Source organism: Strix aluco, chromosome 5 (assembly GCF_031877795.1).
Source record: "Strix aluco isolate bStrAlu1 chromosome 5, bStrAlu1.hap1, whole genome shotgun sequence".
NCBI lineage: Eukaryota > Metazoa > Chordata > Aves > Strigiformes > Strigidae > Strix > Strix aluco.
Genome location: NC_133935.1, coordinates 55,239,536 through 55,251,795, shown reverse-complemented (window position 1 = coordinate 55,251,795; position 12,260 = coordinate 55,239,536). Strand labels below are relative to the sequence as shown.

The following is a 12,260-nucleotide window of genomic DNA, read 5'->3' as shown; positions in this document are numbered from 1 at the left end:
CTTAAAAATGCCTTACAAAATTCTCTCCTTATCGAAAATGCTCCTAATTATATAATGCTGGGCACAGGAAGAATTTTACAATCACATAGTTCTTTAGCTCACCAGAAAAATTCCAGTGTTTTGGCAGTATGCTACTTTAAATGAACAACCCATCTCCTCAACTGAATATACAGGCCACTGCTAGACTGTCCATAACATATTACCCCAATATTCACATCATAATTCTTACTATTCAGTAACAAAATCAAACTAAGAGCACATCAATATCATATTTATGCAACTAACACAATGTCTTATTTTATATCTCAGTTTAAGTACCATGACAAATGGCATGTATCTAAATGAACTTCCAGGCACATGAAAATCAACAAGCTAGCTACTGAGCTCTGTAACATCGTCGTTACCTATACTGTGGCATGCCTCATGGAGCTAGAGTATAGCACCTTTCTGCCATCACTGATGAGGTATGCTTCATAAAATAAAATGCTGTCATCTCCTCTTATTTTTCTGTGTAAAGTATTTCTCTTTGTGTTACTCTATTGTATTCTGAAAGGATCAAACACAAGGAAGAATATTTCTGTGTTATATTAATAATTGTCTTTTCTTAAAGGCAAATTCCTATCAGGGATAGAATGCAGTTGGATTAACACGACTATGTTGCACAGCTAAGATATCTGTCCCAGTGTTCCAACCTGTTCATATGACAAAAGGACAGAATACAGCTGTACCGCCAGTATTTCCCATAATTCAGGATACCAACCAGATTATAGAATTTACTATTTTTCTACCTCTAGGTGGTGGGCAGACCTGGCTCACTGCAAAAGGCAGAAATAATGACTCTTCTAAAAGGATGTAGCTGACTGCGCCCTCTTAGAAACGTAGAGCCCATCACTGGGAATTAGTCATATTCAAAAGGAAATTAAAAAAAAATTACCTGCTGGGAAATATGTACTTACACATGTCCAAGCTCATGCGCTATAGTAAAAGCAGCACTCAATCCATTTTCTTCGCTTATAGAACAGCTGCGTAGCGGGTCACACATTGTACCTAGCTCTGCTAAACCTGCAAAATTGAATCCTTATATAAAAGCTTAACAGAATGAATTTTCATGTAGAAGGAGTGTATCTACAAATGAATACTATGGCACCCGAGTTGAAAGTCATGCCTCAACTATGCAGCAAATTTACACAAAACAACCAACCACCTGGCACCAAAGTATGTGCCAGGGCATAACAGCACTGAGAAGTTGATATTTTGTCTGCGTGACTTAAATTTTGCATCTATTTTCTGATTTATTCCTAACTGATTTTTCTCCCCACTGTTAAATTCTCCTATTTTCTGTTATAAAATCATGTAGATTAAAAAAGAATAACTCACCAAGGGTATCACACTTCTCTCTAGCTCTGCAGATATCTTCCCTTGAAGGAAAAGGTTTATTTAAAATTATTACAGCAAATAAAAAAATATTTTAAAAGTATTTCACTGTTGCTATATTAATTACAGCAATTGCAAATCTCATTCACAATTTTTAATCTTACAGTCCATTCAAACAATTTGCATTCTAGTGAAAGAAGTAATTCAAATTCACCAAAGCTCACAGTATTGCTTTCTATCTAGCTTGAAAAGAATAAAAATTCAAATACTATTTTATTTCTCTACAATGCAGAAGGTAGACCAAGTATGAAATGCTGCTGAAAAATGTGCACATTGCAGTATACTTGAAACTACCTTACGTAATGGACCATCTGCCAAAATAACAACGAAAAATTCAGCTTAAATATCAAACAGTTTGAAGTGCTGAAGTCTGTCCAACTTGAACACTAAGGGAAAAAGAATGAAAAATAACAGCAAAAGAGAGAATATATTTCAGTGAATGAACATCACAACTTTCACTGGGGCAATCAGGGCACAGGAAGAATATATACTAATATTTAAATGGTTTTTATTTGTAAGCTTTTGGCAGTTATTATGCTTGGGCTATTGAGCTGACTGTCATTGCACCTTCAGCCGATTCCATTATGTACAATACTCTGTCTCTATCACATATACATACAATGGTTAAAGACTTCATTTCCTTGTAACAATTTCAGGTCTAAGTAATTTCCATCATCTTTAATGAAAGGTTCATCAGATTGTTAGTTACTAACATAGCACTGTCAGAGTAATTGCACGTGTATTGATAATCAGGGGTTTGGGAAGTGCAAGATAGTCTTTATTCAGTTAAGTTATCTATGAACAATTTCAGTGGAGTGGTTAAAAAATGATGTTGTAAAATAGAAACCAAAGCATTTGTCTCACCTAGCTAAGTAATTATAGCTATTTCAGATACTGTACCTAGTGATAAGAACAGCAGTATCATGATGCGAAGGGTGAGCATCATCCAAAGTGTTTTGTGCTTGCTGCCATAAGCAAAAATTACGAAGAGTGGTAGCTGCATTAAAAGTGATAGCTGGTCCTTCCTAAGCAAGAAATGTCAAAAAAAACCCAAATAAGGACTTTAATATTCATGCACTTGCACTTATTACTTTGTCATTTGTGCCCCTAATCTGCTAAACAATGACTGTACTTGGAAAGGAGTCCGCAGGACTCCACATAAGAGTTCACTCACAGATTTGTAGGATCAGATCTTAATTTAGCTACAAATCATCAGTCACGAGAACCCATTATTTTAATCAATGTATCTGAGCATGCACCATGTGTTAAATATTAAAAAAATAGTGACATTTATGATAAATAAATATAAAACATGTATATTACAGCTGTTAGGGCTGAAAACCCTCCATCAAAACCCTCTATAAAAGCTGTCATTTCCCTGTCATGTTTCCATGCATATAAACCACACTTTAGGTAGTTATGCCATAAGTTTTCATATGATTTATGTCCATTTAGGTCAACAAGAAGTGCTAATAGAGAAATGAGGAAATACAGGTGTTAAATAAAGGCTCTGCAGTTAACCTCACATTTGATATTTAGTCTCCTATTTTAAAACAAAATTTTATAGTTGAAGAAAATATTTTGCATTTAAAACTAAAAAATTTTAAACTTTGGAATTACGACGTAAATTCATGTATTTTGTTTTTTCTATTAGAAAGAAATCTCTTTAACATTTATCTTTCCTACCTGCTCATTGTGAATTACAATTAATTTTACAATAACTATATTTATAAGATTTCCAATACTTGAATCTTTATAGATTGCTGCAACCTAAAGAGAAAAAAAAGTCAGAAGATTAGAATATTAAACTCATCTGATAAACCGTTATTGAAGGTATCCAAGTTGCTACGCAATAGACATCTCATGCATCTGCCTGTACCTTTCTACCCAAGGATATGTTGACAAACCCAAAATAGTTACCCACTTTTTAATATCCAAATAGCTATAATTTTACATTCATTTCCAAACACTTAGACACCATGCTAAAATGCTAGTGTAAAAAGTATACTTATTATACACGGTAAAATCTGTAGTTTATTGATAAAATATCAAAGAGAGAACAAAAGTAATGTTACTGCGACTGCCACAGACATAAGCTGGTTTATGTGGATGACTTGTAGAATCACTCTACAAATCAATGATTTGTGGAATCAGTACCCAAAATATTAGAGGGTTTTAGAAAGCAACTTTGGACCAATAAGTTTTTGCCCTTGCTTTTAATGGAAGCTGGACTGAGTTGTAAACCTATACTGAAAATATACATGACACATACAAAGGTTTCTTTCCTCATTCATAAAATTTGTATTTACATACTCAACAGAAATTTTTATATGCAATCTTGCAGACAGTAAAAATCACGAGTCAATTCCATATACTAAAGTGAACCAATTTGAAAGCTATTCTTCATAAAAGCAGTAAAAAAGTTTATTCATTCTCAGTAACAGCTTCAGACATCACATCCATATGGATTCTACAATTTGGCTTAAAGCAGCTGTTGAATGACAGCCTTATCCAAACAGAATTGCCACCAAACACAGGGGACTTTGCCCCCTTCTGGCTTGTGCTAAGGCTGCAAGGCTACAGAAGTAACAGGATCAAGGAACTGATCTAGCTGCAAAACAGCTTTTTTTTTTTTCTTCCCTTTTTTTGGTACGATGTTATACTGATCAACATGAGCTCATTCCTGGAGCAGCCCCTCCAACACAGGTGCTGACAGAGGGAAAGGTGCAGATGAACAGATGTCTTTCAGAAGTAGCCTACAGCTGAACTGGCTCAAACTGCTTGTGAAACCACAGCCTTGCTATGTATGAATCCTATGTACCCGAGACCAAGTAATTTTGCTAAAAGTTGGAACTGACAGAGCACTGGCTCCCGACTCATACCCTCCCTTTCTCCAAACTGGAGAGAGCACAATGCACAGCATTGTCCTTTATTTTTTTGTTGATACACAAGCTGGAAATAGAGGATTCGATAAGGGCAGCAAAGAAGACTAAGTTTTGGAATCCATGTGGAGAACACATTTCAGAGCAGCACAGCTATTGTCTGCTTCCTTCCATATGGACTCCATTCTTGGTCACTAACCAGCAAGTGACCAATTATTCTGAGGTGGGAATAAGGAGCATCTCTCAAGCACTCACTGAAGAGTTCAATTAGGCATAGACACATTCAGAATACCTTTATCAAAGAAAAGGTGTCTGTAAAGGCTCAAGCACTACTGAGGCAGAAGTGATTATCTAAATTTGAATAAACTACCATTCTGCTACTATCAAAACTACTTTTAAACTACCATAAACTATCAAGCTCATAATGTGTTTATAGTTTGAGATCCACTTTGATAAACCTAGAAGGGATATCTCTGAATATTTATCCTCCCCATGGAATATCACACACAGTCAAGGTATGCTCCTGAATGAATTGCCATCTTAGAATAGCATAACACAGTTATCACATTCATCTCAGCTCATCTAACTACCAGTAAACAAGCTTTCTAAATTCCTTCAACAGTCAGTGGAGAAGGAGAAAGGATGAACTGTTGTGTAGACATGTCTATGTGAAGATGCATATTTAGGTATATGTATTTTCATACAAGAGATTAAGATAAGTTATTTCATTTCTTCATCCCTTTATTATGGAGGAAGATGAGATGTCTAATTTTCAGATGTATGAGGCTAGGGGAGATTACTTCCAGCCCAACTATTTCAAGTTTTATTTCTCTTCAGCAAAGAAGAAACAAAAGACAGCTTCATATGGCATTCCAAAATTATGTCAGAGAGGAATCTGAAGTGAGATCTGTGAGGATCTTTGGCTTATAATATGAAGACACTTGACTTTGCACACAGCATGGGTAACAAACAGGAGGAGCTTGAAGCCATGATGCAAAAGGAAAATTATGATGTAGTGGCTATTACAGAAACATGGCGGGATGTCTCCCACGACTGGGGTGTGCCAAGTGATGGCTACAAGCTCTTTAGAAGGGATAGACAAGGAAAGAGAGGCGGTGGAGTGGCGCTGTATGTTAGGGACTGTTATGATTGCTTTGAGGACAAGTGTAGTGAAGACAGGGTGGAGTGTCTTTGCGTTAGAAACAGGGGGAAGGCCAACAGGGCAGATGTTGTAGTAGGAGTCTACTATAGGCCACCCAACCAGGACAGAGAGGTGGATGAAATATCCTATAGAAACTTAGGAGAAATCTCACGATTGCTTGCCCTTGTTCTTGTGGGAGACTTTAACTTCCCAGACATCTGCTGGAAATACAACACAGCAGAGCGGGACCAGTCCCAGACATTCCTGGAACGTGTGGAAGATAACTTCCTGACACAACTGGTGAGTGAACCGACCAGAGAAGGTGCCCTGCTGGATCTCCTCTTTGTGAACAGAGAAGGACTGGTGGATGATGTGGCAGTCGGAGGCTGACTAGGGCACAGCGATCATGAAATAGTAGAGTTCTCTATTCTTAGAGAGGCCAGGGGAGGGCTAAGCAGAACTGACATCCTGGACTTCCAAAGGGCTGACTTTGTCTTGTTTGGGCACCTGCTTGACAGGATCCCTTGGGAGATGGTCCTGAAGGGTATAGGCGTCCAGGAAGGCTGGGCACTCTTTAAGAAGGAAGTCTTAATGGCTCAGGAGCAGGCGGTCCCCAGGTGCTGTAAGAGAAGCCAGCGACAGAGAAGACCACCCTGGCTAAACAGGGAGCTTTGGCTGCAACTCAGGGAGAAAAGGAGAGTTTACGGACTTTGGAAGAAGGGGCTAGTCACTCACAATGATTACAAAGATGCTGTGAGGCTATGCAGGGTGGAAATCAGGAGGTCTAAAGCCCAGCTGGAAATTAATCTGGCTTCAGCAATCAAGGACAACAAGAAATGTTTCTATAAGTATGTCAACAGCAAAAGAAAGACCAGGGAGAGCCTCCATCCCCTGCTAGACGCAGGAGGAAACATGGTAATGAGTAACGAGGAAAAGGCTCAGGTGCTTAATGCTTTCTTTGCCTCAGTCTTTAATAAGACTAGTTGTACTGAGGGAATCCAGCCTCCTCAGCCAGAAGACAGAGACTGGGAGAACGACCCCCCCACAATCCAGGAGGAGATAGTCAGTGACCTACTGCATCACATAGACATACACAAGTCTATGGGACCGGATGGGATACACCTGAGGGTGCTGAAGGAGCTGGCTGGGGTGCTCGCCAAGCCGCTTTCCATCATTTACCAGCAGTCCTGGCTGACCGGGGAGGTCCTGACAGATTGGAAATTGGCCAATGTGACGCCCATCTATAAGAAGGGTCGGAAGGACGATCCGGAAAATTACAGGCCTGTCAGCTTGACTTCTGTGCCTGGGAAGCTGATGGAGCAGCTCATCCTGAGTACCATCATACAACACATGCAGGACAACCAGATAGAGGTCCAGTCAGCAGGGATTTATGAAAGACAGGTCCTGCTTGACAGACCTGATCTCCTCCTACGACAACAGGGCAACCTGCTTATTGGATGAGGGAAAGGCTATGGATGTGTTTACCTTGACTTTAGTAAGGCCTTTGACACCGTTTCCCACAGCATTCTCCTGGCAAAACTGGCTGCTTGAGGCTTGGATGGGCACATGCTTTGCTGGGTAAAAAACTGGCTGGATGGCCGGGCCCAAAGAGTTGTGGTGAACGGAGTTAAATCCAGTTGGTGGCCGGTCACGAGTGGTGTCCCCCAGGGCTCGGTTTTGGGGCCACTCCTGTTTAACATCTTTATTGATGACCTAGATGAGGGGATTGAGTGCACCCTCAGTAAGTTTGCAGATGACACCAAGTTGGGTGGGAGTGTTGATCTGCTCGAGGGTAGGGAGGCTCTGCAGAGAGATCTGGACAGGCTGGAGCGATGGGCTAAGGCCAAATGGATGAGGTTCAATAAGGCCAAATGCCAGGTTCTGCACCTCGGCCACAACCACCCCCAGCAGCGCTACAGGCTTGGGGAGGAGTGGCTGGAGAGCTGCCAGTCAGAGAGGGACCTGGGGGTGTTGATTGACAGCCGGCTGAACAGGAGCCAGCAGTGTGCCCAGGTGGCCAAGAAGGCCAATGGCATCCTGGCTTGCATCAGATACAGCGTGGCCAGCAGGGACAGGGAAGTGATCTTACCCCTGTACTCGGCACTGGTGAGGCTGCACCTCGATTACTGTGTTCAGTTTTGGGCCCCTCACTACAAAAAGGACATTGAATTACTCGAGCGTGTCCAGAGAAGGGCAACGAAGCTGGTGAAGGGTCTGGAGCACATGTCGTACGAGGAGCGGCTGAGGGAACTGGGGTTGTTTAGTCTGGAGAAGAGGAGGCTGAAGGGAGACCTCATCGCCCTCTACAACTACCTGAAAGGAGGTTGCAGAGAGCTGGGGATGAGTCTCTTTAACCAAGTAACAAGTGATAGGACAAGAGGGAATGGCCTCAAATTGCACCAGGGGAGGTTTAGACTGGATATTAGGAAGCATTTCTTTACAGAACAGGTTGTTAGGTGTTGGAAAGGGATGCCCAGGGAGGTGGTGGAGTCCCCATCCCTGGAGGTGTTTAAGAGTCAGGTTGACATAGTGCTGAGGGATATGGTGTAGTTGGGAATGGTCAGTGTTAGATTAATGGTTGGACTGGATGATCTTCAAGGTCTTTTCCAACCTAGACGATTCTGTGACTTGAGGATTGACTCTCCCACCACTCAAGCTGATATGAGCCCTTACAATGGAATTTGTTACAGCATAAATCTATACAAGAAGATTATATGCATATAGTGTTAACAGAAAGATCTTTTATGAAACAGGTAACAAAGCCAGACTGTTTCATGTCTAGATTATAATGCTGAAACAGGCACTGCTATAGAAATAAGGTAAACAGAATCCTAGAATGATTTGGGTTAGAAGGGACCCTTAAAGACCATCTAGTTCCAACTCCGCTGCCATGGGTAGGGACACCTTCCACTACATCAGGTTGCTCAAAGCCCCGTCCAACCTGGCCTTGAACACTGCCAGGGACAGGGCATCCATAACCTCTCTGGGCAACCTGTTCCAGTGTCTCACCACCCTCACAGTAAAGAATTCTTCCTCATATCTACTGTAAGTCTACCCTATTTCAGTTTAAAGCCATTACCCCTCATCCTCTCACTCCCTGACAAAGAGTCCCTCCACACCTTTCCTGTAGGCCCCCTTTAAGTACTGGAAGGCTGCTATAAGGTCTCCCTGGAGCCCTCTCTTCTCCAGGCTGAACAACCCCAACTCTCTCAGCCTGTCCTCATGAGGGAGGTGCTCCAGATCCCTGATCATCTTTGTGGCCTCCTCTGGACCTGCTCGAGCAGGTCCCTGTCCTTCTTATGTTGGGGGCCCCAGAGCTGGACACAGTACTCCAGGTGGGGTCTCATGAGAGCAGAGCAGAAGGGCAGAATCACCTCCCTCAACCTGCTGGCCATGCTTCTCTTGATGCAGTCCAGGATCTAACAGTCCACCCATCAAACCCATATCTCTCCAATTTAGCAGCCAGAATGGTGTGGGGGACTGTATCAAAGGCCCTACAAAAGTCCAGGTAGATGACATCCATAGCTCTTCCCTTGTCTACTCATGCAGTCACTCCATCAGAGAAGGCCACTAAATTAGTCAGAAATATCTTTCAATTAACTTGTAAATCAGTCTAACTAATGTCTCATAAATGCAGGGAACAGCTGCATTTCACTAGCTGTCAAGTAAAAAGCATGCAGGTCATCTGAGGTAGTGACACTGGACACAGACAAAAACAAATACAAGATTTTTCCAGTTTTACAAGGATATATATATAAAGTAGAACAGGCAAAGGGATTGAGAACTGGATGGGGGGCAGGGTGTGGTGGTGTGTTAACTAGGTTCAGCTAACACCAAACAATGCCACAAGTGCCTAAACTGCAACTATCAACCTTCATTGCAACATTATCCTTCAGTTTCTTAAAGGCCTTCTGTACCATAGTACATGAGAGGAAAACTCATTTCTGATTCTGGGTGATTAGAATGATCTGGGCAAGGAGGTCAAGCTGGATCTTTCTTGGGATTAAAACAGTGTTTCTTGTTCATGGTGATTACTGTAGTTGATTGATGTTCTCTCATGTATATTAATAGTCCCTTGGAAAAAAAAAATCTGTTACTGTTGTGCAAGTGCTGTCTGTTGAGGTTATCTCCTAACAAAATCTGAAAACATAGAGGAGGCAAAGAAACCAACACAAAACCCAGAGTGAGGTGTCATCCCTCTTGTCCATTGACACAGTGTCCATTTAAAAATGTGAGCAAAAGTATTTCTTCAAAACCCAATACAAGTTATTCATACGTCAGAGCAAATACATTAGACTAAGTATAAGAAGAGAGAAGAATAGGTCATTGCACACCTGAAGAGAACCTGTTGCAGGACCTTCAACACCATATCCATGCACCATCTGAATTATCTACCGGCTATCTCTGTCTGGAGAAGAGTTGAGGCCCGAAATAATATCACTGATGCCAGAGGCCAGCAGTTCTTGCCAGAATCTGAAGCATACTTTCTCTCATACTGGAGACAGGTAAATTCATGTAGATGTAAAAGTAACATCAGTGTTTGAGTCAAAGTATGGATCCTTTGGCTCATGGGCACTTTCATGACCTCCAAACATTTAGTTATTACCACTCCTTTGAAAGATCAAAGAGCAAGACTCTGTGCTTATAATGAGATGCCCATACCAGTGAAGTAAGGCATATTCTGCAGGCTGGCTGAACACATGTGTGAAGAGAAAAATCCTGAGAGTTGAAAACCATAAACGAAACTTGAAGATTTGCCTAAGGAACTGCACAGGCTAAAATCATCAACTGAGACTTGAAGTGATAGATCAATGCAGGGAAGTATTAAAGATCTGGAACACAAGATTCTTATTTTTAGTGAAAAAAATTAAGGCATAAATACTCCCTGCTCCTATATTCCAAGGATACCTCTTTCAATGCTCTCTTATTGGAAGCATTCATGGAAAAGGATGATGAAATGGGATAGGAATTTGATAGAATACAGCATTTCTTTACAATTTCCAGATCTACTTGCTTTACAGTGATCTAAATCCAGGCTTCACAGAAGGAGGAGGTAATGGCCAAGACAAAAGGAAATTAGTTTAAAGAGATTTTTCAGACTCTTAAAACCAGCATCCACAACACAGAACAGTTCAGACCACACAGCAACAGAGAAAGGAAAATAAATAAATATATAAACGAAGCTAGTTACCCTTCAGTGGAAGGATCACAGCTTTCATTTTCATGAAATTTTCAAAGATTAAGTCAGATCTTGTCATGACCACAGCTATGGCAGCCAGGTGACCAGAAGCAATTTGGTCACAACAAAGTTTAGTTTCTCTTGATATCCTTATTGTAACTGTCCATTAAATTGGGACTGTGAATTGTGGTAAAATGCCCTATTTAGAAAAGGGGCTAGTAAACAAGCAAGTACATCTAGAGTCTGGAAGATAATTAAACGATATATCCGAATCAAATTGGACTTCTTCAGCTCTTTTTTCCTAAATGTTGTATCACAAGACCTCTTTTTCTTTCCTCTCGTCTTACACACAACCATGGTAACAGGAGAATACAAACATTCATATTGCTTGAAAGAAACATGATAGCACTTCTTCGCTCACATGTCTTTTGCAGGCTTCAGCAATCTCTTATTTACAACTGTAGTGCTGAAAGGATGCAAGATATCCAGGATCTGGGAGATTTCTCCTTCACCTCTTCTACTGTCATATCCTGATTCTGTCATACATTTTGTAAGATCCCAGAGTTGTCTGAAGTCATGAGATAAAGAAGTCATCACAGCATTTATTGCTTCACTGAGAGAATGAGAAAGAGCTGTGTTGTTATTTCTGCTGGTGTAACTCCTATTCTGTTCCCTCCATATTTCTGTACAAACCTGTACTTTCACCAGTGAAATCTAATGCCAGCAGAGACCTCTCATGTAAACTTGCACAAGTATACCTACTCACCTCAGAGTTAATATTTTTTTCCCCCTATGAGTTTTATGTCATCTCCTGTCCCCTCATACATGTCCTCTTCAATCTACCATCCCCTGAGTTAACCAAGTAGAGGTTTATTCCAGATGACTCCCTGTTGTGCTCCAGTGGAGGCAAAAAGAAGGAATACATCTCTTTTAAAGGCTGAGTTACCCTGCCAGGAATGCCTGTGCTCTGTCTTATCTCCGACTTGGGACTGATATGGTTGCAAAGATATCTCTTTAATATTGTAATAACTTAGTCAATGGTGACTTAGTCATCATCCACAGCCTTTTGATGAAAATATGCACCAAGGCTATAATCAGATCACATCAAGTGCCATCATATACAGCTCAGATGTCAAAGCAGCCTTCCTTTCAGTATCTGAAAGAAATTACATGAGAAGATAATTTCACAAGGCACAACCATAGCTAGGCTTCTCTAGCCATTAGAGACAGACGTATGAGTGTTGCTTGGCAAAATGTTCCATTCTTATACACAAGACAATACCCAGCTAGCTTAGAGCAAGGCCTTTATCATAATTAAGCAGTACTAAGGCTTCACCATAGGGACAGACCTTGAACCCTGTACTACTGAGGATAAAGTCATAGAGACAAGTACTAGTCTAATCATTAAATATCTACTTAACAACCAACACCACCTATGTCACCATAGTAGTAAATAACACTAACAACAGTTAAATGTAAAGATGGGCAAGTATGTACCTGCCTACATACTGCAAAATTTCATGGAATCACAGAATCATTTAGGTTGGAAAAGACTCTTAAGATCAAGTCCAACCATTAACCTAACACTGCCAAGTACACCACTAAACCATGTCACTAAGCACCA

The 12,260-nt window shown here is 40.9% G+C and overlaps 1 protein-coding gene across 1 annotated transcript in view; it reads right to left on the bottom strand.

Annotated features, from left to right (window-relative positions):
- The window catches only part of ADAMTS20 (ADAM metallopeptidase with thrombospondin type 1 motif 20), a 101,831-nt gene that overhangs the window by 66,369 nt on the left and 23,202 nt on the right, over window positions 1–12,260 (bottom strand). Inside the window, exons 5-8 of the mRNA XM_074827416.1 lie at window positions 3,121–3,204; window positions 2,335–2,459; window positions 1,378–1,418; window positions 957–1,062 (exon numbers count right to left, since the gene is read on the bottom strand). Coding sequence (XP_074683517.1) covers window positions 957–1,062; window positions 1,378–1,418; window positions 2,335–2,459; window positions 3,121–3,204 — 356 coding nt within the window. The remainder of the gene's footprint in view (window positions 1–956; window positions 1,063–1,377; window positions 1,419–2,334; window positions 2,460–3,120; window positions 3,205–12,260) is intronic.